Source organism: Aotus nancymaae, unplaced genomic scaffold (assembly GCF_030222135.1).
Source record: "Aotus nancymaae isolate 86718 unplaced genomic scaffold, 86718_ANA_hifiasm-v0.15.2.pri h1tg000001l, whole genome shotgun sequence".
Classification (NCBI taxonomy): domain Eukaryota; kingdom Metazoa; phylum Chordata; class Mammalia; order Primates; family Aotidae; genus Aotus; species Aotus nancymaae.
In genome coordinates, this window is record NW_026988412.1 from 12,360,618 (window position 1) to 12,386,889 (window position 26,272).

General features: G+C 41.8%; 1 protein-coding gene across 3 annotated transcripts in view; it reads right to left on the reverse strand.

The window, feature by feature from the left end:
- SPTLC3 (serine palmitoyltransferase long chain base subunit 3) overlaps positions 1-26,272 on the reverse strand; it is a 157,418-nt gene that overhangs the window by 21,968 nt on the left and 109,178 nt on the right. For 2 of the 3 annotated variants that reach the window (XM_012475016.2, XM_012475012.2), the window contains one exon: positions 18,927-19,053. In XM_012475016.2, the coding sequence (XP_012330439.1) occupies positions 18,927-19,053 (127 nt within the window). Of the gene's footprint in view, positions 1-18,283; positions 18,348-18,926; positions 19,054-26,272 lie in introns of those variants that run through there. The other variant, XM_012475022.2, reaches the window with a different exon arrangement.

Genomic DNA, 26,272 nt, shown 5'->3' on the forward strand with positions numbered 1-26,272 from the left:
TTCACATGCATGTGGCTTTATAGCAGAATTATATATATTTGTCTGGGCATATATCCAGTAATGGGATGGCTGGGTCAAATGGCAGTTCTGCTTTTAGCTCTTTGAGGAATCACCATACTGCTTTCTGCAATGGTTGAACTAATTTACACTCCCACCAACAGTGTGTAAGTAATCTCTTTTCTCTGCAACCTTACCAGTATCTGTTGTTTCTTCACTGTTTGATAATAGCCATTCTGACTGGTGTGAGAAGGTATCTCATTGTGGTTTTGCTTTGCATTTCTCTAATGATCCCTGACATTGAGGTTTTTTTCATATGCTTGTTGGCTGCTTGTATGTCTTCTTTTGAGAAGTGTCTATTTATGTCCTTTGTCCACTTTTTAATGGGGCTGTTTTTCTCTTGTAAATTTGTTTAAAAGTTCCTTATAGATGCTAGATACTAGATCTTTGTCAGATGCATAGTTTACAAAAATTTTCTCCCATTCTGTGGGTTGTCTGTTTATGGTGTTGATAGTTTCTTTTGCTGTGCGTAAGCTCTTAAGTTTAATTAGATCCCACTTGTCAAGTTTTGCTTTTGTTGCAATTGTTTTTGGCATCTTTTTTAAATGAAATCTTTGCTTGTTCTTATGTCCAGGATGGTATTGCCTAGGTTGTCTTCCAGGGTTATTATAGTTTTGGGTTCTACATTTAAGTCTTTAATCTATGTTGAGTTGATTTTTGCGTATGGTGTAAGAAAGGTGTCCAGCTTCAATCTTCTGCATATGGCTAGCCAGTTATCCCAGAGTCATTTATTAAATAGGGAGTCCTTTCCCCATTACTTGTTTTTGTTAAGTTTGTTGATGATCAGATGGTTGTAGATGTGCAGCTTTTTCCTGAGTGCTCTATTCTGTTCCACTGGTCTATGTGCCTGTTTTCTTACCAGTATCATGCTGTTTTGGTTACTGTAGCCTTGTAGTACAGTTTGAAGTGGGGTAACATGATGCCTCTGGCTTTGTTCCTTTTGCTTAGAATTGCCTTGGCTATTTGGGCTCTTTTTTGATTCCATATGAATTTTAAAATTGTTTTTTCTAGTTTTGTAAAGAATGTCATTGGTAGTTTGATAGGAATAGAACTGAATCTGTAAATTGCTTTGGGCAGTATAGTTATTTTAATGATGTTGATTCTTCCTATCCATGAACATGGGATATTTTCTCATTTGTTTGTGTCTTCTCTGGTTTCTTTGAGCAGTGTTTTGTAATTTTAACTGTAGAGATCTTTTACTTGGTTAGCTCTATTCCAAGGTATTTTATTCTTTTTGTGGCAATTGTGGATGGGATTAGAACTGCATTTCTAATTTGGCTCTTGGTTTTGCTGTTGTTGCTGTATAGGAATGCTGGAGATTTTTATACATTGATTTTGTATCCTGCAACTTTGCTGAAGTTGTTTATCAGCTGGAGGAGCTTTTGGGCCAGTACTATGGGGTTTTCTAGACATAGAATTGTGTTGTCTGCAGAGATAGTTTGACTTCCTCTATTCCTGTATGGATGCCCTTTATTTCTTTTGCTTGCCTCAAAATCAGTGATTCTTAACCAGAGAAACACACCAAAGTCTTCTGGAATTTTTTTTAAAGAATATACATAGTTGGTCTCCCTCTGCAGACATTCTGCTCTAGAAGGATGAGTTTGGACCTTACAGAAAAACTCACTGGGTAACTGTGGTGTGTACCCCCAGTTAAGAACCACTGCTGAAAGTAACAAATTATATTGTGTTTGTTGGTTCTCTAAAAATAATGATTGATTGTAACTGAAGACACCAGAGAATAATTCAGCCTCAAGGAATTTTGTGCTCAGTCAATGGATTTGTGCATCAGATTCCATCTGCCTCTATATCCATAGAGATGAGTAAGTCACTCATCATCCCTAAGCCTCAATTTACTGATCTGTTAAATGGGGATGATAGTAATAGCTACTCTACCTATTTCCCAGGACTTTTGGAAGCATGACTGATTCAGTGTCTGCTTACTTAGTACCTATTATTTGTAAATGGCTGCTATGTTCAGTGGAAGATTAAAATATCAGTGTGTACACTATTTTCAAGGGGCTTATAAACTAGAAAAGTTAATTATAATAGAATATAGAAAATCAAGTGCCCAGTAAAAAAAAGTACTCTGAGAGTTTGAAGGAGACCTAGAGATGTAATTTAACATCTTATGCAAACAAGTTTAGGGATGGGGAGGAGAGGAATAAGTACTTTCCTAGAACGTTTGGGTTCTAGTTATGAGAAAGATCAGTAGAGTTAGATCATCAAGCTAAAAATGCCACCTTGAGAGTCAGAATTTTTTTGATGCGTATTAAAGACTGTTAGTGAACATGACATATTTTGAAGGGGGTTAGGAAGACAAAGCTCATAGTGTTTAGTGCATGGATCAGGACGAAGGAAAAACTGGAAGCAGCAAGACAAGTCAGGAAGCCAAGGTGGCAGCAAATGTCTGAAATGGGTGAGAAGCTGTGTCAATAACTGTTCCAATTTGTTGCAAGAAGACAAAGGAGTTGACAAAAGACAGATACTAGGTTGAGTAATTGGGTTAATGTGGTTCCTTGAGAGGGCTCTGAGAAACCGTGCAAATAAAGGTGGCCACCAGGAAATCCCATCCAAGGCAGCTACCTGCAGAATTAAAACCTTTTGGTTTCCAGAGCTTTGCTAGGGTAGGATGCACTGAACAGGCCTCAGGGAGGGGGCCATCAGGAAAAATCGATGGGGAATCCCCCCACCCTTTTGCCTTGTGCCCAGGAAAACAATGGCATCTCAGCCAAGCACTCTAATAGTGTGTACTCAATTTCCTGGGTTCAAAATCAACTCTACCATCTTGGGCAAGGTACTTCTCCTTTCTGTGACCTGTAGTCTTCATTTGTAAAATGGCAATCATGACAAGGATAATAATAATAATGCCCACTTCATACTGTTATAAGGATTAAATATTAAGCACTTAGTAGGGTGTCTGACATATGTTGAGTGCTATAGAATACATACACATACAGATACATATATATATACTTTCATACACATTTATTTGAAAAATTCTATGGTTCACAAATGTTGAAAACTATTAATTTGAACCAAGGACTCAACTGACAGACTTGGATTTGCTCTCTAAAACTGGGTCCCTCTGGTTAATGTAACTGACCTGCAGCTCCTCCAGCCAGCCTGACCATCTCTGTCCCCTTCTTAGTCTTTTTGGTACCCAAGACGTGTCCTCTATATTTTTCTATTTTTCAAAATTAAATGTTTATCAGAATAATTTTCATTCTCAGTGCTCATGTTGAAGCAGATGATCATAGAGAATCTAACTACATAGAGTTCTCCTATTTTACAAAGGGCGCAAAGTTCACCAGTAATTAAGCCTTAATTAAGAGAGCTCTGATTAGGTTTTAGCTACAGGGGGACGTCTCTGAAGTTTTGAAAGAGAGTCAAAGAGAAGGGGGTGGGGATTTAAGGTTAGGGAGATTTTCCATTGCTGGCTTTGAGGATGGAGGGGCCCTTATGGGATGCAAACAGCCTCTGGAGAGAGTTCCTGCTGATAGCCAGAGAGGAAACAGGACCTCAGTCCTACAACCCCAAAAGACTGGATTCTGTCGCAGCCACGTGAGCTTGGAGGAGGTGCCTGAGCTCCAGATGAGAGAGAAGCTGCTGATGCCTTGGTTTGAGCATTATGAGAATCTGAGCAGAGAATACACTGTGCCCAGACTCCTGGCCCAAGGCAACTGATATACTCAAAGGGCATTATTTTAAGCCATTAAGTTTGTGGTAATTTGTAATGCAGAAATAGAAAGTGAATACATTCTCTCTAGCCCAGACCCACATGCTGGGATTCCTCAGGCACAAATTCACCTGCCTAATCCTCCCCAGCTGTAGGAAGGAAAAACAAAGGCCAGCGTGGAATACCAGCTCCCCTTCACCCTGGAAGATGCTACAGATGGAATAATGTTCTTTCCTTTCCCAGTTGTACTGAACCAACATGGAATTCCATATATATTACATCACCACTCCCCTATCTCACAGTCCAGCCACACAGAGGAAGCAAATGTGAAGAGGATGCCCCAGCAGGGCTCATGTAAAAGGATATCTTGTTTGTAGGATGGCTGGAAGGAAGTGGCCACACTATCCTTTGCCCCAGTGCCATCTAAAAGACACACATTCTTTTTACATTCTTTATAGGGAACTTTTTAAAAGACTCAAATCAGCTGCAGAATTTAGTGAGCTTTCCTAAAAGTCTACTCTTGGCTAACTCTTTGGATAAAATAAATGAAGGGGCAGAAGGTTCTCGAACAGTTTGCTAGCTATTTCTGCACTAGTAGGCAAACTTTCCCTCCTAACCAGAGTTCAGTTCATTGGCTAATTTAGCACTTATTGGACAAACCCAAGTTGTCATACATGTAGGTAAGCAGCAACAGCAAGGTAGAGAGGCAATGTCTGTCACCTTGATTGCTAACCCTGACCTTAGGTCCACACACACACAAAGACCAGGTGGAACTTTTTTGCTCCCCCAGCACAGGTGATTAATCATGGACTGAGGCAGGCCCTGAAGTGAAAGCCAGTGGAGCATAGCACCAACATCTGTTTTGTATTAGCTATTGCTGAAATACCAGGGGCCTGAAACCATTTAGAAAATGCAGCTCTCCATGCCCTCAGCCTCTTTTGGTCTCTCCAGCTGGCAACCAAGTGGCAAATATATTTAGAAAGCAGAAGCTAGCTCCTCTGTCAATAATGCAAGCAGCCTTCAATGCCGGGGTCCTCGAACAGTGCGTTTTGGGTGGAATTCTCTGTAGATGCCTCTTGTAGTCATTGAGGGTCCTTAGAAAAATGGAGCAAACAACATGTCCTGGCTGAGTTGGATGGAGAGAAAAAAGTAGGAAACCAGTTTTGTATTCACTGAACTCCCTTTCAAGGTAGACACTGAGAAGCTTGAGAAGATTTTTTTAAAACCAGGTGTGAATTATCATGGTTTTATCACCCACGTCACAGTCCTTTTTGCTTTTCATTCCATCTTTCCCAGAGAAGAGACAGAATCTGAGTGAAGAGTAAATAAATCTGCAGTAATAGCCACAAGGTGAGTTTGACGACGTGGACGAATAGTGTAGCTTGCAGCTCCAAACAGTTTGCAATGAAGATAATTAATGTTTTATGAGAGAAGTTTGTGAATGTATCTCATGTCAAAAATAAACAGGAAAGAGAAAATTCCTCTCTTAAGAGCTAATTGCTATCACCCAGTGTACTCCTTTCTTTCTCTGCTTGATGCCCTAAATCTTCTTAGTCCTGTTTTTTTAAACCTATCAGACTCAAGTGTAAAAATATGTGTGTCGTGTTGCAGGGACCAGAGCAAAGGTTATAGGTCACAGCTGGAAGGGGCTGGCTTTCTCCCAGTCCACACTGGGTTGGGGCAGGGTCAATAGGTCACCTGGAAATCTCGTGATGAAGTTTCACAAATAATCAGAGTAAATGAAATAATTCACATAAAGTGATTTAACAGTGAGGCATGGTTGTATTTTCAGTACACATACATTATACTTTAAGTATCATTCTTCTTTATCTTTTCTCTGTCAAAGGGAAATAGAAATGATTGAAATTCAAAAGTAATAACAAAGTTACTTAAAAGACCTTGACATGTAATCAACTTTTTCTCTTAATAACTGAATAAAAACCAGAAATTTAAACTTTAGAATTTTTTTTGAAAAAATCCTAGATATGCTGTAGAATGAATTTATCTGTCATGAATTTGCCCACCTAGACATAACAGAAGCAAACAGATTTTAGGGCTTTCAAAAGTAGATACAATGCAAGTGATGTTAATCAGAATCATATTTTAATATTAGCTCAATCCTGATATGAAGTCTCTAGTTTTATTTCTCTAGACTGAATTTCTCAGAATTCAGTCTCGTGTCTGGTTACCTTAGTCAGTCAAGGGCCGGGTACCAATGTGATGAACCTCAGAGTTTGATGTCTGTTCAAATTTATTAGCTTCCTTTTAGTCTACAGTTCCAAAAGTACCCAAGGAGAGCTGAGTGAGTGACTGCAGTGGACTCAAACTCATTCAATTCAAAGAATTAGCCTAATCAGTTCATGTTTTTGAATTGCAATTTTTAATTTTCTGATAATGATTCCATTTTCTGCCTCATCACATCCCCACTTCCAAGGAAAAAAAAGTCCTTAATGTCTGTGTGTTACTATTTCCAGTATATTCATTTTCCCCTGGCATGACTTCCAGAGCTACTCCAATTTTATGTCATTTAAATTTCTTCTGAGGAATTATTATCCTCACATTCCATTTTCAGCTTCTAGAAAGTACACAGCTTTGGGGAATTGAGCAACAGAATAATAGCAGTGATTATCAGTACCTGCCATGTGCTAGGAATGAGCTCTGTGAAAAGGAAACAGAAGTAGTTGTAGTAAGAGCCAGACTAGTAGCTCCGAGAGTCCCTGTAAAGGGAGGAGAGATCTGTCTTCAGTCCTTTAGACTTTATTTTTCTTTTGTTCTTCGCTACTTTTACTCTATTCCAGGTCAAGAGTTTATTTATGAAGACAATAGGAAAAGATTTGGAAACCATCTAAAATACACAATGTCTTACTACAGTATATATCCATCAGAAAGTCTGAGGAAAGAATATCCTGGGTGGAGGTTAAGTACTGAAGCAAAGTCTGGTTCCTGCTCACCAAACTCATTTCCTCTCTGAGGCACATGGTTAACTCCATTACCCAGGTTCCTCTGTGGTGAGGCAAAATCATGTGACTGAGTTACAGCCAATGGAATGTGGGCAGAAATGCAATGTGGCCTTCCAGCCAAGGCCCTTGAAAATGTCACAGGCACAGTTCTTCATGCTCCTTATCCCTTTGTCAGCAACTTTGGAAACCATATGTTGAAGCTGGAGGAGCTACAAAATGGAAGGAGACTGGATTCTGGGAAGAGAACTGTCTTGCCCAACAGAAACACCAATTTTGGTCTTTATGTTAAGAGAAAATGAATTTCTATTGTGTTAAGCCATGGAGTTGTTAGAATTTGTCTGTTACAACAAGTAACATACCCTAACCAATACCAATCCCACAAAGAAGGATACTACAAAAAAATTTCAAAGATTCAAAATCCCAGTACCCCTTTATCTTTTATTGTCTGTATGGTGTGAAAAGAAACCCAAAGTTTTCTGTGGGAGTTTCAATTTCTCAACATCTCTTTATTAGTCACCAAGTAATGTCATAAAAACATAGTTTCTTGGTTGAAAAACATCCTAAGTGCAAATCGTTATTAAGCTGGAGGAGGAGAAGGAGGGAGGATGGAAAATGTCATTTTGGACGCTTAAGAATCAAGCTACCCTCCTCTACTTTAGCAATGTACTCAACTTGGACAGAGACGATTAGTTGTTGCCCAGCACCTGCTGATTGCTGTGTATGAAAAAGTCAAATACACTTTCGAGTTTCAGATTGTGTCTCCACAGGAAACTCTAAGTGAGGGATTCAACTAACTGCTTGATGATGAGGAAAAACTCCATTTTTGCTTCTGCTATTTAAGTAGCACTGGCTTGAATTATCCAGCATGCTTAGCTCACCTCCGTATCTGATGGAGGTGTCTCTGCCCTCACGGTACTTGTATTCTTCTGGCAAAAACAGATACTAACCCAGAAGGAAAATTCATAATCAAGAAGGTTAATAACTGCTATAAAGAAAAATGATACCGACTGAGGGGGTGGACTGAGTAACTCACAGGAAAGGGGACGATATTTTAGAAAGGTTGTTTAGGGAAGGTCTTCCTGGGATGGTGGCAAGAACTAGAAGGGTCCACTCCAGCATGAATCCCCAAGCTGTTCTGAGTCCAGATTTCCTCTGGTCTCATGTTTGGGCTCTACACCTGTTCTGGGAGATGAGCTGGAGTAGCAGAAAGTCCGGGGGTATGTATGTTTGGGGTCAGGAGCAAGGAAGGCCTTTGTGGTGAAGGGGCAAACATGAAGGAAGGCTGCAAGTCTCTGGGAAATCAGGGAAGGCCTGGATTGCTTTCTTTAATTTTGTAGAGAGATTCTCTTTGTTTGTGAGGATAAGAACAATTTGATCAGCAATAGCTGTTTACTTATCTATGTTTTTAAACATGATCTGACCTACTTCAACTAACAGAATATATGCTTTCTTTCCCAGGGTGTAGAAACCAAATTGTCATCTTTAGCGTCTCTGATGTTCTCTTGTAGAACCAGGGCTTTTACAATGAAGGAACAGAACACTGAGTTTTGATTTTAGTAGGGGACATCATCATAAAATATAACACTATATAGCCAAATATTATATATGAGATATTATAACACCATAATTTAATCAAATATGAATTAAAAATTCATCAGTTCTCCAGTTCAAGAATGAAGAGCCTTCTCCCAGAGGCCAAAACCCAAAGGAAAAGAGGAGAGCCTCCCATTAGCTGAGAGCCTTCATTCCCCAACCCTGCTAAAGGCAGCATGTGATGTGCACATAGAATTCTGCAGCCAAGCTAACAACTTCCCCACAGATAGAAAGCTCTGAGTACTTCCCCAGTCATCCAAGAACTAAAGCCTCAGAAAGACTGACTGTGAGGAGGCCCTCTGCTAGGGAGCATTTCTATTGAATATTTCCTCCTCAGCTCTTGGTCTGATAGCAGTTAGTTTCTAAAGGGTAAAGAAAGTTCAGATTGAGGAGGAATTACTTGTACCAGCACAATGGTTGGGGGACTTAGCTCTGATTTGCAGACTCAATTTCCCCATCCTTTTCTTACTGGCTTTCTTAATAAAGCCCACCAAGACCTGGGTTTCCATTCTGTGATAGGCTAGTTAACCTTTTTCTTCCTATGGAAAGTGGAGAACTGAAGTAATTATCTGGATAGTATCTGTTTAATTGTTAATATCCAAGATAATTAAAAGGATAATAGTTAACAGTGTAACTATGACCTTTTTTGCAGCAATTATCTTGAATACTATATTGAGAAAACATAAAATTAAAAAGAAAATATTGCATTATTTCATCCTGCCAAATTCCTGTCTGTTGCCCAGGCTGGAGTGCAGTGGTTTGATTTCAGCTCACTGCAACTTCTGCCTCCCAGGCTCAAGTGATCCTCCCACCTCTGCCTCCTGAGTAGCTGGGACCACAGGTGTGCACCACCACCTCCATCTAATTTTTTGTATTTTTTCGTAGAGACAGGGTTTTGCCAGGTTGCCCAGGCTGGTCTCTAATTTCTGAGCTCAGGTGATCCACCTGCCTTGGCCTCCCAAAGTGCTGGGATTACAGATGTGAGCCACCACACCTGGCCAAATCCCTCTATTTCTGAGGATCTTACATAGTTATTGTTTTCCAGGAAGAACACAATTCATTACTTCATCTTAATTTTATCTTTAGTTTTCTCCTACCTTTTCTTCCAGACACATTGTCCCCTCCCCTGTTTTACCACCCAGAAACTCCTTCAGTTTAAGGGCGGAGAGGGACATGGGTGACTTTGAAGAAAAATAGAGAATTTCATTTTTCCTAAATTGAAATTCTTATCATTTAAGTTTAGGTGTTATTAACAATGATGCAGATGTATTCTAATGAAATCAGATATTACACATTAGTAATTGAAATTCTGTATGCCTTTTCTCTTATAAGTACATTTCCTTTACTGTTTTCCTTTCTACAGACATTACCGGCCACTTGATTGTAAATGAATCAAGTATTTTTATGCATGTGATACAAAACGTGGTTTTGTGATTCAGAAAGTTGGTGATGATCCCACTAGCCTGGCACTGAGGTAATAGCTGAGAGAGAAACTGATTAAATCACAGACATTGTGATTTTTCTTATAGCCATTTTGGTGAAATTAGGAATGAACTAGTTAATGGAGTATTCCAAATTTAAGTACTGGCCTATTCATATGCTAGAATTGTTCCAACTATTCCTGCCTCTGGTTAAGTGTCGTGTGCAAGAGACTTAATGTTACACAAAAATTCTAAAGTATTTAAACAGATCTTCAGATAAGTGGGTCTGTAGATCTAAAAACATTAGCTAGTAGGCAAAGCAAGCGCTTGATAAGATACATAGTTGCTGTATCATCCTGACATGAAATGGAAAATATAACAAGAACATTAATATCTAATATTCAATAGCTGCATCGGGTTAAGCAGATCATCTTTTTTTTCAAAAAACCTTGCCAATTTCATTTCAACAGCATGTCATCAAAATTGTAACGATCCTGGGAGGAAGATGAACAGCCAAAAAGGAGGGTGATAATTATAGCACAAGTTAAGCAGATCCCACATAATTATAGGCGAAGCCATTCTGAGATAGGAGTATGGAATATTTTGTCATGAGTCATCCTATGATTAATCAACACCCAGCAGTGTTGCCCATTGTGGATTTTTTTCATCAATTTGATCCTACCTATTGAAGATACACTGAAGAGACAAACAATTTAAGAAATTATTATAAATGCTACCCTATTTATCCCAAGGGATAGCAGTTTTTAGAGAAATGGCAGTATCTCTGTCAGATGTCTACTATCAATTCAAACAATAAAATGAATGTTGTGACCATGAACTCTTAATGACTTTACATACTTCAAAAAGTTACGTGAAAGCACAGGCTTAGGGAGGCACATGCATGCCATGAGCAAAATGCTCTTTCCCATTCCTGATGCCGAAGTGGTCATGGGGACTGGAGGACAGGCGAGGTGCTAGTAGTAATTGAGTGGACAGCGTTGATGTTTTGGTTTAAACAGAGGTTTAAAGAAGTGGATACAAACACGTTTCAAGCTTTTCTCATCTGGGGTTTTTCTTACTCTTCTGCCTGCTATTCTTTCTCCCTTTCTGCCAAGTCCTTTACCGTTGTTTGCATTTGCCAGAATTCCATCCTGTTTGCCTTCCTTCTCCCTCTGCACAGATCTGTTTCTTTTCTGTTACGTAGAAACATGGTTATCAAATTTGAGCCTGCACCAGAATCTCCTGGAGGAACGGTTAAAACAGCTGATTCAGAAATGTTTTGTTGCAGTTCTAATAAGCCCCAGGTGACATTGCTGCTGCTGGTCCACGGACCACCCTTTGAGAATCACTGCTGTATGATGACCTTGTAGTCACTCTCTCCCTCCTGTCAGGCACTCCTATCATCATGAAACATTAAATGATGGCTGGGGTCATGTGAGGAACTTTTCCCAACATCAGTGACTCTATAATAAGCAGATAGGCATAATGAGTAAAACTAGACATGCCCGCAGACAAGAATTATAAGGAAGAGGTTGTCCTTGATGAGCAAGTTCAGTTACTCCCATGGCTGATATTATGTATTCAGGATACAATTCAAGTCTTTTGATGAAAAGATGGCCCTGAGCAGATATTTTGTTAGCATCTGCATCATGGCATAACTGGGACTCAACACATTTCTTTCTAATTCAACTTGAAAGTGTGTATTGAAGGCCTATGATGTGTCAGGAACTGTGTGGATTGTTCTCTGGTAGATGCACCTGTGCATGGTGTATGCCCCTGACCATGAGAGCTTAAGCATTTCCTGAGAATGGCCCTGCATGGCAGACACACCTGAATGTGTGTTCACAGCTCTGAGCATGGCCAACTGGAGATACATTCCTTAACTATGACTAATGTCTGAGCCCCCAGCTTGTCCAGTGGGATGCTTGCTATACAGGGGATTGAGGCCCTTTGTTTTGGGTTGACTAAAGGTTGCCAGGTAGAGATTGTTAGGGAAAGGATGTTAAGTGAAAATGCTATTATGAATGACATGCTTTTTATAAGTGGTGGCAGTTCTACTGTCCAGCCTACCATATCTGCATGTAAGTTCCCCTCAATAAACCCCATATCTCATTTGCTGGCTCAGGGCCTCTTTTTTTGCCTCTCAGCCCTGGTGCCACCCCTTATCTCAGCTCACTGCAGCCTCTTCTCCAGGGTTGAAGCGATTTTCTTGCCTCAGCCCCCAGAGTAGCTGGGATTACAGGTGTGTGCCACCATGCCCAGCTAATTTTTGTATTTTTAGTAGAGATGGGGTTTTGCCCTTTTGGCCAGGCTGGTCTCAAACTCCTGACCTCAAGTGATCCACCCACCGTAGCCTCCCAAAGTGCTGGGATTATAGGTGTGAGCCACCGCGCCCGGCCTGATATGGATATTTAATGGTTTCTATCCACAAGAAATCCAAAGCCATTAGTGTCTGATGGGAGGGAAAAAGTGACTACAGGGTCATTATGCAGCAGTGATTCTCAAAGGCTGGTCCCTGGACTAGCAGCAGCACCTGGGGCTTGGTAGAATTCAGCAAGCATTTCCTGCAGAAATCTCTGGGGGTAGAGGGTCTGCAAGCTGTTTTGGAAAGGAAACAGGTGATGGTACTTGTGCAGAGGGAACTGTAAAGAGAACAGAGTGTGGGATTCGGGCAAATACCAATAGGGAAAGAGGCTTGGCAGAAGAGAGAGGAATAACAAATAGAAAAACAAGAGAAAAACCAGAAGAGAAGAGCATCTCTACAACTAAGACAGTTTTTGAAGACCATTTTCAAAGAGTGAATGATGCAGAGAGGTCAAGTTTAATCTGGCAGAGAAGCAGGAGAGTGGGTCTACAGGAGTGGCTTTAGAGGGAGCAGGATCCATGGAGCAAGCAGGCAGAGAAGAGGCAGGGGACAGGCTGCAGGGGCTGGAAACTGCATGGAAAGGGCAGATGGGAAGCCAGCAGAATGGCTCACACTTTTGAGATTTGCTGCAATGGATGAGATGAGGCTTGGTGGCTGCTGTAAGAGAAGGGGCAAGGGAAGTCTTTTTAGGATGAGACAAACCAAGTGCAAGTTTGTGCAAAGAGGCCAGTGTCTTTAGAACGTGGATAGGGAAAGAATCAAGCACAGAGATGTAAAAGAGATCAGAACTGTCTATTTGCTGAGATAAGAGGGATAGAGAGAAGAATTATTTTGATAAATATTTTTGGAATACCTATACTTGCCAGGCACTGTTCTCAGTGTAATAAATAAAATACACAAAGTGCTTGTTCTCCTGGACTTTACTTTCTAGTGAGGGAAAACAGACAATAAGCAGATACATATACAATTTGTCAGGTATTCATAAATGCTATAAAGATTAAAGTGGCAGGGTGAGCTGGCTCACGCCTGTAATCCCAGCACTTTGCGAGGCTGAGGCGGGCAGACTACTTGAGGTCAGGAGTTCGAGACCAGCCTGATCAACATGGTGAAACCCCATTTCTACTAAACATACAAAAATTAGCTGGGTGCGGTGGTGCACCTGTAGTCCCAGTTACTCAGTACCGCTGCACTCCAGCCTGGGTGACAGAGAGAGACTCTATCTCAAAAAATAAAAATAAAAAAATAAAAAAGGTTAAAGCAAGGTAAGGAGAATTAGAGCAACAGGAAGATTTGCTATTAGGATACAGCCACTTCCCTGATAAGGCAGATTTTCAGCAGAAAGGGGATGGCAGGGAGGGAGTGGACCATGCAGATAGAGGTCAGAAGAGAAGTTCTAGAGGGACCAGCAAGTGCAAAGACCCTTCTGCAGGAGCTGCTCTCTGTGTTTTAGGAAAAGCAAGGATGCTGGCTGCCTGCAGTGGGCTGAGCAAGGGGAGAGGCGGTGGGACATATGGAGGACCATATGCTGAGAAGCCGTGAAGACCACAGTCTGGGCTCTATGCTGAGTAAGCTGAAAAGATGATGGAAAGTTCTGAGCAGGGAAGTGACATGGGTATGAGTCAGTTTTTCTTCTCCATTTTAAAAGAGGTAATTTTGGCTTCTGTGTGGAGAACAAACCATAAAAAGGCAAGGGCAGAAGTGGGGAGAATATTCAGGAAGCTACTCCAGGAATCCAGGTGAGAGGTGATAGAGAGAGTAGTGGCTCTGTGAGAAGCGACCTGATTCTGGATATATGTCAAATACAGTGTGCATGAGTTGCTGATAGAGTAGGAAGGTGTGAGTTCTGAGAGAAAGGGGGAACTCCAAGGTGGGTAAAGCTATTGGAAAATTTGCAGATGTAAGGGAAGAAAGCAGTGAGTTGAAACTACGATGTCTTTAGTGTTTAGTGTGTATCAAGCATCATGCTAAGTTTCTTGTCTGTATCACATCACTTAATTGTTCTAACAACCTTAATTTACAACGAAGGAACTGAGGCCAAGAGAGAGAAGATGACCTGCCACTCATGGAGCAAATGTCGGGCCAGGCACCGCTACAGAGCACACTCTGTGAATTAGCCACATCATACAACCTCTATCTTCTCTGAGAAATGGAAGTTTACCCGGAGCTGGGGAAAGAAGGTATAGGAAGGTAAGATCAAGATGGGGAGTTCAAAAAAATGTTGACTGCTTACTTCAAAAATGTTCATCAGGCCGGGCGCGGTGGCTCAAGCCTGTAATCCCAGCACTTTGGGAGGCCGAGGCGGGTGGATCACGAGGTCGAGAGATCGAGACCATCCTGGTCAACATTGTGAAACCCCGTCTCTATTAATACAAAAAAATTAGCTGGGCACGGTGGCGCGTGCCTGTAATCCCAGCTACTCAGGAGGCTGAGGCAGGAGAATTGCCTGAACCCAGGAGGCGGAGGTTGCGGTGAGCCGAGATCGCGCCGTTGCACTCCAGCCTGGGTAACAAGAGCGAGACTCCGTCTCAAAAAAAAAAAAAAAAAGAAAGAAAAAGAAAAAAATGTTCATCAAAGACTTAAATATGAGTAATAAGATGATTTTTGACAATGCTTTCATTAGGGGAGTCGGTGTGGTTTGGGGCTCACCTTCTTGAGGCTATGTGTGTGATGTCTAGATAAGAAAACGACTGAGCTGCAATCTTTCTAGACCTTTCTAAAAGTCACCTCAATCACTGAGTGATCCCTTCCGCTGCCACAACTGATGTGGAACAAATTCCCTGCTCCCAGTCCTATGAGATAAACATCCCTATGATCTCATTTAGCATAAATATTGACCTGAAATGGAGCAGGCTGGCAAGATGGAAGTTGAGTCATGACACATTTATTAAGTTGAGTACTGAGTTTGACACTCAGAGGAACACCAAAATAATTCAAGACACATTTCTTGCCCTAAAGGGGCTTACAGCATTGGCTTGGCTGAAAGACCACCCAACATCCATTAGGATAGAGAAATCAAATCTCCACTTTTGGGCCCACTGCACTGCTCAGAGTGACAGGTCAGGAGATTAAAAGGGTCTTGGTGCATATGGAATGCACACACAGCCTGTAGCCCCTCAGCCTGTGTGCATTACCTCCACATGCAGCCTGGCTGCAGAGTGAAGGTGGCTGTTTGTGCATAAACATTGTCATTTCACTGGGACTGCTATTTCATCTTTGAACCTTGGCATCAAAGGAACACTGACCTTATTCCTGTAGCTTGCCTTTCTTTGAAGCATGTGGCTTTGCATTGCAGATTAAAGTGAAGACATTCATCAAGGAACAGATCTGGCCAACTGCTCCCCAAACTGAACTCGAAACAAAGCCTTGAAAGGCCCCAATCACAGTGGCGTGGAGTGGGCTGAAGATGAAGGCTCAGAGCCCAGCTCTTCTTTCTCAGATCCTGAAAGGCAGCTCTTGCATGACACAGTGCATCCTTTGAGCTCTGGGCAACTTTACCCTGAGAATGAGTCTATCTCTGCAGAAAGGGGTAAGCTAATGCAATATTCCAAACCTGTCCTGCTCATTTGATTTAAGGCAAGCATTGTTGCAAATGAGGCCAGTGTGATCATTCACAGTGTGCCTTTGAATGCTTCAAAAGATGTGTCAGGCAGAACCACCTGAAATTTGGCTGATAATTCTGTCAATTTTCTTTTTCTTCTACTTTCCTTTGTTTCTTTAAAAATAAAGTGTCCTCTATTTCTCCCTCATTCTCTTATCTTGCCTCTAAAAAAACCAGACCATACACATAGCAGTCTCTATTTTTTTTTCTCTCTCTTAAGATGACAAGAGGAGTAAAGTGAGAAACTTTAACTGTGAGGTTAAAAAAAATAACCAAAGAATTCTTTAGGTATAAGGTTAGGAGAGAGAAGCAAGGGAAATGTCTCCTACCTTAAGGAAAGAAAAATTGATGGCACATGATTACTGAGGGGCAAATTATCATGTATTTAAATGTCATCTTTCTGCAGATCTTCCATTGTGATCAGATCAGCAGAGCAAGTTCTGTCTGTGATGAAGTGGTAAGCCAATCCAGAGGAGGGAAAGAAATGATTCTAAAGTTGCATACATATAAAGCAACTGATTTGGATGACATATACACCAAAGGACCCCAGAAGTGAGTGAAAATTTTTGTTGAGACATAGGCTAATTTCTAGGATAACTTTTTCCTAGTCACTTATCTTTAAAACAAGACCAAAGAATAATTCTAGTCATTCTGAGACAATTCACTTAACTTGCAATTTTGCTTAAATCTCAAATAATTGATTTTCCATCAAGAAACATTTGAAGTTTAAGAAGGAATTAATATGGGTTTGTGGGAAGCCAGTGGTTCCAGACCAGTTTTTTCATACAGTGGAAAGCTTGTGTAGGAAAAGATGCCACTCTATATGGCTTCAATTTTAAAAGGTTAAAAGATACCTGTTTAGGACAGGCACAGTGGCTCACACCTGTAATCCCAGCACTTTGGGAGGCTGAGGTGGGTGGATCACCTGAGGTCAGGAGTTCGAGATCAACCTGGCCAACATGGCGAAACCCCGTCTCTACTAATAATACAAAAAATAGCTGGGCATGGTGCAGGTGCCTGTAATCCCAGCTACTTGGGCGGCTGAGGCAGGAGAATTGCTCAAACCCAGGAGGCGGAGGTTGCAGTGAGCTGAGATCATGCTATTGTACTCCAGCCTGGGTGACGAGAGTGTAACTTTGTCTCAAAAAAAAAAAAATTAGCTGGGTGTGATGGTGCACACCTGTAGTCCAAACTACTTGGGAGGCTGAGGGAGGAGAATCGCTTGAGCCAGGGAGGTGGAGGTTGCAGTGAGCCAAGATTGTGTCACTGCACTCCAGCCTGGGTGACAGAGCAAGACTTTGTCTCACATTAAAAAAAAACCCAGAAAACAAAAAAGAAAAAAAGAACCCCCGCCAGAAAAAGGTACTTGTTTGTCCAATATCTGTATCCCTTAATTTATTCCCACCTCTTTTCAGGGGTATGGCCATATGACTTGTTTTGGCCAATAGATTGTAAGCACGGTGATAGGTGTCACCTCTAGGCTGACCCTCCTGTTCTTTTTACCTTGGTAACCCTGGAGGCCATGTATTGAGATTATCAAGCCTTAAGGTGAAAGCAGCCTGAGTCACTGCCTTCATGGATGAGCACCGTATAGAGAGGTGACTGATTGGTATTAGATGTGATGCAAGCAAGAAATACCTTGGTTTTGCTAAGCCACTGAGATCTACAGGGTTAATTTGTTGTGGTGGCAAAACCTCCCTTATCCTGACTAATCCAGGATCTTAGAGGACATCTAGTCCTAATTCACTTCTGTCATAAGGATGCTTCCTACAGTATCTCTGAGAAATGGTTCAAATACTTCTTGATCACCTCAGGAATAACAGCAAATAACAGTAGCAAGCAATTATATAATGCATACTAACAACCGTCTCCAGACACAATGTTAAATATTTTATACAGATTAATTTACCTACTTCTCACAAAAACCTTGACTCACAAAAATTAGTTTTCTCACTTTATAACTGGATGAACTGAAGTACAGGGAAGTTGAGTAACTTGCTCGGGGTTGAACAAATAAGTCACTTGTTGAGGCCACACATGAATGAATAGTATCACCGGAGTCAGATCCAGGCAGCTACCTTCAGTCTCATACCATAGGGCCTTCCTAGACTGGACTGCCACTTTCTTTTCACAAAGACCAATCAATAAGATGCAGAGACATAACACCGAAAAGATAAGCCTGGAAGGGATCCTAGAGATCAGCCAATCACTGCATTTCAAATGGAAGAAAAAATATCCTCCTGCAGGCCTCTACCCAGCTTTAGTGAAAAAGAAAAAGTTCTGTCTTCAGTCTTGGGGAGCACTAGGGCTCAGTAGAAGGGACTCAGGGGCTATCAATATGTGGGTAAGTGAATACACTACTTTAACTAGATCAGCCTTGTTCTAATCTGTTTTACATGGTAGACTTCTGGTAGAATTTGCATGTGAAGAAAGTATTCTGCTGCTTTAATAATATTGAAAACTGATGGAGTTCCCCATGTTTCTATTGAAATAGCAGGTTTGGAGGGTTGCATTAAACAGTGTAGGACTTCAGGCCAGCTGGGAGGTGAGGTGAGGCACATGGATTGTACAGTTCGGTGGTCAATGCTGCCCAGCTTCCCTGGCAGGAAGAACTGCCCTATTCAGCACCGTATCCCCTCTGGCATGTGACATGTGGTAGAATCTCTACAAACCATCTCTGCAAGACAGAGGGAGGGTTCCAAGAGGCTTTTGTGAAACAATTTTTCAAAAAGAGGATTAATTTGAGTTGAGCAAAGTAGCACAGTTTAGCTGTGGTGACCCACTGGCAAAGAAATGGCTGGAAAGTTACTGTGTTTTGTCTATATATCCTCAAATGGCCAGTGGTGGCCTTCCACTGCCCATCCTCTGGCTATAAAAAATAAAAGGACTGAAAAATCGGATATTAAATTGACTACTTCAGTCTTAGGGAAACACAAGTGATACCCCCAAGCAAGCACAGGCACGCATGCACATGTGTGTGCACGTGCACGTGCATGCACACACACACACACACACACAATATTTGCTTCATTTCAACATAATTGATTACACAAGATTATCAGTGAGGTAGATTAGAAAGTTTGCTTTAACAAAGGGTTTTTGTGTGGTGTGGTAATGGCACATGGTAATTTATCACATGGCTTTATTTACACATAGGGTTTTAAGATAAAGTTGTGTATTTGACAAGCGGGGAGATTGATGAAGCAGAAGGGAGACAGAGAGGTCCAGGAGCTGTGCTCTTTGCAGATCCTCTTACCTTGTGTGGTCCCATCCAGTCCCATGATAAGTTTTAGTGATCTGATGATTTGCTCTGCTATCGGTGGGCTCATGGATGTAGCGTAAACAGCACTATGAGAGTGAACCCGTAAATAATCCACAAGGTCCTTAAATGAAGAGGGGAAATCCAAAAAGAAGGCAAATAAATCTCAACACTGGTGATGGGAATTACATTTAGTCCCATCCCCATCCTCATAGCAAAAGACATTTGATCTCAGCTCAAAAGATGAATGGGGTCCAACTTTGAATGGGTTTCACCAAAGTATTTATTTTTTTATTTCTTCATAGTCTCTCCCTCAAAAACCTAGAATCTACAGAAAAAGCAGGATGCTACAAGTTTGGAGTTGAACTTTAAGGCAAAACCAGATGTGTGCAGAAAAAAAAGGATTCCTGAAGCATTTGTTGATTACCTACTACGTGTGTGCAGTGACTTTGTATTCAGTGCCCAAAGCATACAGGATGTGGTCCTTGCCCTTGAGAATATTACATATGATTGTGCCCATGAACAAGCATGGTAGAATAAGTCACAGTCCATGCAAACTAGGACATGCAACAGGGCTGCAAGATGCAGAGGAAAGAGAGAGAGTCCTTCTAGCTGAAGTAGGTAGAGAAGTTTCCAATGAGGAGATATGATCAAGCCTTGAAGAATCAAGATACTTAAGGAGGAAAAGAAAACATGGAGGGAGAGTGGCAGAAGAGAGAAGTTGAACAAAGGAACAGAAGCAAGAAAGCAGAAGCCATGTATAGTAGAGTGTTTACAAAAAACAGCTGTAATTCTTTCACTGTCTGTACCCATGCATCTTTGCAATCCAATTTTGCAGCTCAGAGGTGAATTAATCTGGGCTGGCCTTGTGACTTTCTTTGTCCGGTAGTATATGGCAGAGGTGATGGTGTGGTGGTTCTGAGTCTATGCCTGAAAATGGCTTGAATGCTTTTGTCCTCTCAGAACTCTCTCTAGCTGCCATATGAACAAGCCTGAGCTAGCTTGCTGGAGGATGACAGCCATGTGGAATAGAGAAGGACCATTCCAGCTGAAGCCATCCCAGGCCACCGGTGTCCTGCTGACTCAGCAATGGACTGTCATACACGAGCAAGCCCAGATGAGACCAAAAGAACTCCTCAGCTGAGCCCAGCTCACACTGTTGATGGACAGAATTGTAAGCTGAATAAATGGTGTTTTTAGACACCAAGTTTGGGGGTGGTTACACAGCAGAAGCTAATGGATGGAGTATGCTTGGAGGACAGCAAAGGACAGTTTGAATAGATGCTTGTTGGAAATCAAACCAAAATATAGGTTAGGACCAGATAAACTCTGGTTATGCCTTGAGCAGCAGAGAACTATTGGAATTTTGTGTATTTTGCGTAACACTCTTTGGAATGCTGAGCCGCTACAGAATGCTGGTCTTCAGTGGGAGGAGCCATTTTTCACCTGCCTGCCTGACTCCTGGGTCCAAATGTAGGGTCCTAAGTGAGCTTGCTGAAAGCCCTAAGAAGGTCCCGTAACCTAATGCTGCAGTGGTGAGGGCCTCAGAGCTGGCATCTGCATGTGCTCAGTTGGATTGCAGAGACCCTCCCTCAGCCCACCTACAGTGTCTCCTTGCCTTGGGACTCACAGGGTGTCCTGCAGAAAAGCTAATGAGTCGATGACAGCCCTCTGCATTAGCAGTGGGGTCTTTCAAGGATCAGGTGCCTTCTGTTTAGAATAATGGCACAGCTTAGAATCCCACTTAGGCAGGTGTCTTTGCCTATGTCTTCCTTCCTCATGAAGGTGATTTGGAAAGAGCTCTTGGGAATGGAGATCCTCTGCTTTGGGGTAGATTCATGTCCTCCCCACCCTCCTTCGTGAGTCATATTCATTCCCACCTGCGAGCCTGGGCCTGTTCCCTGCCCCTCACTTTTCCATCTCTCTTGGGTATGTGTGGGCATGGTCGCTCACAAGCATTTTCAACAGTCACAGTTTATCTTCCTCAGTACAGTGTGTGGCCTGCCTTACAGTGGTTGGTGAAGGTTAAATTAATGATGTGATGATTCTACCTGGTCCAAGAGAGGAACCAGGGGATCTGCCCTGTCATTCCTGCCTTCTTCAATGTGTCTTTCATTCTGAATCCTTTCTTCTACCCGTCCTTCTTCTATGACTTCCTTTTTCTATCTTCTCCTTCACTTAAAACTATTGTTTTTGTTTCTTCCTTTCTTTCTAGCTTCCTTCCTTTCCCTTCCCTTCTACTCTGGTTCCCTCTCTCTTTTCATTTTAAATTTTTTTATTTAAATCCTTTTTTTCTCTGTATTTCAAAGTATTCCCTCCCTCCCTCCTTCCTTCCTCTTTTTGTTGCCCCCTCCCTTCCATTTTTCCTTCCAGCAAGTATATACCAATAACTTTCTCTGTCCTAGACATGTGTGGGAGTCCAAGAGAGGAGGGAGGATAGAAGGGGACCATAAGGCTAGTCCCTGGCGTCCATTATCCATTTATATACATAAAATTAAGTTTCTGCTGATTGTTTTATTTGGTGAACCTCGTGTGCATGATGCTGTCCTGACTGAATGCATCAGCCACAGGGTATCTGGGAAGTTCATTTTGGAGCATCTGAGGTGCCTCAAAGAGACAGCAGCAGTCATTTCCCAGAGTAGCTGCAGCCAGGGCTGTCCTTCACAGTTCCATGTTTCGTGCTCCTGGGGAGCAGCGTCAAGGATTGTTTTTCTCTTTTGAGAGTGATTATCTCCCTACAGGATGCTGCGGAAGCCAACTAGGAGAGGGTGGGTGAGTCTGGGAATAGGCTCAAGTGGACGTGTGTCAGGAACAAGGTGTTTCAAGGGTGTGATCTGGCCATGAGGGATGGGGAGATTTGGATCGAAGCAGAGGAGCAAAAAGGCATGGGCCTGTCCTAAGATTAGAATAAGGATGGCATCTTATGGGCACAGAACGGAAGTGTCAATTGGGAGGAGAGGGAGAAGCCAGTGCTTCTGAGACAAGGGGATGAGGAGCTGTCCCCTTGGAGGGAGTATAGCCCAGGAGTTACAGTGCAGCCTCTGGTGTCCAATAGTTTGGATTCAAGTCCTGGCTTTGCCAGTTACCGCTGTGTGACTATGGGCCAGTTACTAAATCTCTCTGTGCCTTAGTTGGCTTCTCTGAAAAATGAGATCATAGTAATACCTACCTCAGGGTTTATGAGGATGAAGTGGGTAAATACATACATGAGATGCTTAGAAAAGCATCTGGTGCACAGTGGATGCCTGATGGAGTTGGTGATTATTGTTAATGAATCGCTGATTGAAAGATTCTTAGAACTGGGAGCATGGGGTGAGAGGAGGGGACCGAAATATAAAAGCTTTTCGGAGGGTCTTTGTTTCAGCTCCCTCATTTCGCACAGGGTTACATTCTAAATACTGGTAGACCTATATATCAAACCAAGGATTTTCAGCCTAGCTCTTCCTCCATCCTTATTGGGAGGGGTGGCAGTAGCAGTGAAAAGAAAGGAAAAGAGAAACATTTTAAATAAGGGAGTACCCAGACTTGATGACATGTTGAATGACCCTGAAGAGATAATAAGGCTAGAAGCTAACACCATAGCTGATCTTCCCTGGTGGCCTGAGGTTCCATTTTAAGAAGTTTGTATGTGTTAATACATTTAAACTTTATGATAACTCTTTCAGGAAGGTACTGTTTTAATCCCAATTTTATAGACAGAACAACTGAATAATCACAGAGAAGTTTATGTAATTATTCCCAAAAGGTGGTAGAACAAGGATTTGGACCCAAAGAAGCTGGCTCTGGCACCCCAGCTTTGGACCAGACTTCTCTACAGAAGAGCAAGTGTGGTGTGGTGTGAGGGGGTCCAGGAGGACACAGACCCCATCGCCACTCTCCTTACCCTGTGGTGCTTTCTCTAACCCAGAGATTGTTCCTCTTTTTGGAGGGGGTGAGAACATCTGATCTACTCATCTATATGGTACTAAACTGCAGATTGAGTCACATTGGTCTCAAAATGTTTCAAGTCTATCTCTCTTGTTTCTCTAAATGGGACTGAAATCTCCTTGAGAGCAGGGATGTAGCCATACACTCTTTTTTGTTTTGTTTTGAGATGAAGTTTCACTCTCGTTACCCAGGCTGGAGTGCAATGGCATGATCTAAGCACACCACAACCTCTGCCTCCCAGATTCAAGCAATTCTCCTGCCTCAGCCTCTCGAGTAGCTGGGACTATAGGCATCCTATACCATGCCTGGCTAATTTTGTATTTTTAGTAGAGATGGAGTTTTTCCATGTTGGTTGGGCTGGTCTCAAACTCCTGACCTCAGGCCATCTGCCCGACTCGGCCTCCCAAAGTGCTGGGATTACAGGTGTGAGCCACCATGTCTGACCTATACTTCTCTTAAAATCCATAGTGGTGGATACCTAGTAGTACCCTGCTAAATACTGACAGTCTAATGGAAAGCAGAGGGGTTTTAGAGACAGAAGAAAGATGGCCAGGGGCCTCAAAGCATAATACGGTATTACTCAACTGCATTCTTAGGGACAAGTGTAGCAATAGTCTCTTAGCTTGGGGGTCATCACCGACAAAGATCAGACAGGGAAACAAAACAAAATTTCCTTTGATCTCAAAAAGGGCTCTTCCCAATGTCCCCAACCCTGATTCATAGATTGAGACATTTTTTAAAGTCAAGGTCATGAGCCTTCTTAGTTTGAATAAATACCTCATCAGTGTAGCATCAGTCTCTTTCAATGTTAAGACTATCTTGTCCACAATTTTACTTTTTTTTTTGGACTGAGTTCACTTTCTCTCAGGGTCTGAGTTTGTGGATGGAAGTTTATTTGCTTGTGTGGTTCAAAAAATGGAGCTCTTTGGGTAACTTCTGGAGAGCATCAGAAATAGCCTTGATTCCTGGCTACTAATTCCTCCTCTCGTTCCCCCATTGGGTGCTGTGAGCCATGAGTTAAGAGGTGGCTTTAGTCTTTTGCAAGGCGCGTCTGGGTCATGTCTTCTTCAGGGTGGGTTAGAGGTCTGCTCATACTGAGGTTTCCAAGTCAATTTGGAAGTTCAAAACCCTCATTGTTTTCTCTACCCATAGGCACGAAGTTCAAGGACAAGGGTGGCTTTTTGGGAGGAAATCAGACAGGCGACTCTTTGGATAAACATTTTAGTGCTCATTCCCTGACCCCTACTTACTTCAAAGGGATGTTAAATTACAGCCAGGGCCTAGCGTGCAGGGCAGAGCTAACTTTTCAGATCAACCTGCCTTTGACTGGCATGCAGGCTGCTGGGGCTAACACTCACTCGAAATGTGTCTGCCCTGTCCCACTTCCCTTCTTCAGAATTCCAGCCCTGAAATCTATCAGTTACAAAGGCCATCATTGCTTCATTCATTTGCAAGTCTCTGGTCAGCCTGTGGAGGCTGTGGGAGCCAGTGTTCAGCGCCAGGCATGCAAGTCGACTCAAGATCCTTGGCTGGGGAAAAGTTTGGGGTTGGTGACACTGACCACATCTTCCCAGCAACAGGATCAATACAAATTTGAAAGAATAAAAATAAGGAACCTAGTCCCATCAGCTTAGGCTTTCCTTCAAAGAAGCCATTCATGGCATGGAGCTCTGACAGCTGGAGAGAAGTAATTATCTGAAATTTCATCGAGAAGGTCTTGAAAGGACAGACTCCTCCCAGTTATGCTGTTCACTGTGCATCTATAGCGCCTCCAAACTCCAAGTGAGCAAAATAGCAAAACTCAGCTGGCTCTGGACAGACTGTTAGCAGTTTCACTGAGGTGGAAAGAGGGGATCACAGCCTGACAGAAACCTCCAATTGGCAGAGGTGAATTTGTAGGACACTTTGTGAGGAAAAGCCTCTGAGGGCAAAACAAAACCTCTGTTTTCTCTGGTAGCATCATCATGCTAAACCACTTTTCTTCTCCTTTTTTCTAAATATATTTCACTACATGACTCATCTGGTTGCTAATATATACAGCTCTGACCTTGACACACTTAAGATTTCCAGAACCTCCTAGATACTGTTCTAGGGAATACAGTCCCTCTATACCAATATTAACATCATTTAAAAAGAGAGTTAAGAGCCAGATGTTTTTATCTTTTTTTCTAGATTTTTGAGCCTGATTACTTTCAGGGTTTACTGAAATCCATGAGCACAGCAAAATTGAAATTATATATACAGCTTCAGAAAAACAGCAAGTCTCAGTATGTATACTTCAGCTTTTTTATGGTCAGTTTTGTTACTTTTGTATACATAGGCTTAGAATCCTAGCTATTTTGCAATATACACTAAATTGAGATATATACAGCAAAGTATCTGGAAGATTATTAATCTATCAACTATCTATCAATCTATCTATCTATCTCTATCTTAAAGTAGTTATCAGAGTTTGAGAACTGTACTCTAATTACTTCAACATACAAGTAGAAGTAGTTTTTTCAAAAATCTTTAGCATTTGCCCAATCCTATGTTGTTTCTGTTAAAAAGCATAATTTAAACAGACTCAAAGTAAAAATTCCTCACAAAATTATCTGAAGTTCATAGGGATAAAATATATAATTTAACTTGAAATTATACATAATGAAAAATTAACATAATTAAAATAATTAAAGGTACAAAGGAACAGATATATACGTTCCATTAAATCATGGACTCATTAGGCCAAAAGGAAGCCAGTTTATCTGGGTTCATCACAGTCCCACCAAAACCGTTTCACATAGGTGTGTATGTGACTGATTCTTAAGTCTTCAGGGATAATACATGCACTTTCTCAAGTGCTCTGCTGTTTTCTGCTCACCGCCCAGGTCTTGGAAACCGCTCTGTTTTTCAACGTTTTGCATCTTGCTGTTTTAGGGCAGTAGATCTCAGGGTAGGCTAACGGGTCTCTGCCAGACACGCTCTAATTCTTGTTGCCATCTAGTGGTAAATTTAGACACTGCGGTGTAACATGAAGGGAAGAGAAGAGAAAAGATGCGGAAGAAAAAGGAGAGAGAGGAGGGGGAATGAACGATGTGGCAAATGGGCATTTTAAAAAAGTTTTTGCATCCTGATTAATGTAAATAGTGATAATTTTCACAATTGCTCAGTATCTACCCCAAATGAATAGAAATTGTGTAGACAAGAGAAACTACACCTTAAACATACTCTAGCTGACGTCAGAATGGAAAGCATGAGAGAGAATCATGGTGAATGGTGTTTACTTCTGCTAGTCACGAGCCTTTGTTTAAGTGGGTATCAAATGAAGGCACTCTGGGGGGAAAAATGTGACATCCACCAAATTTGACAACATTCCAAGGATTGGCTTGCTTCAGTTTATTCAGGTGCCTTTGGTTCAGGAAACAGAGGTACGCTTG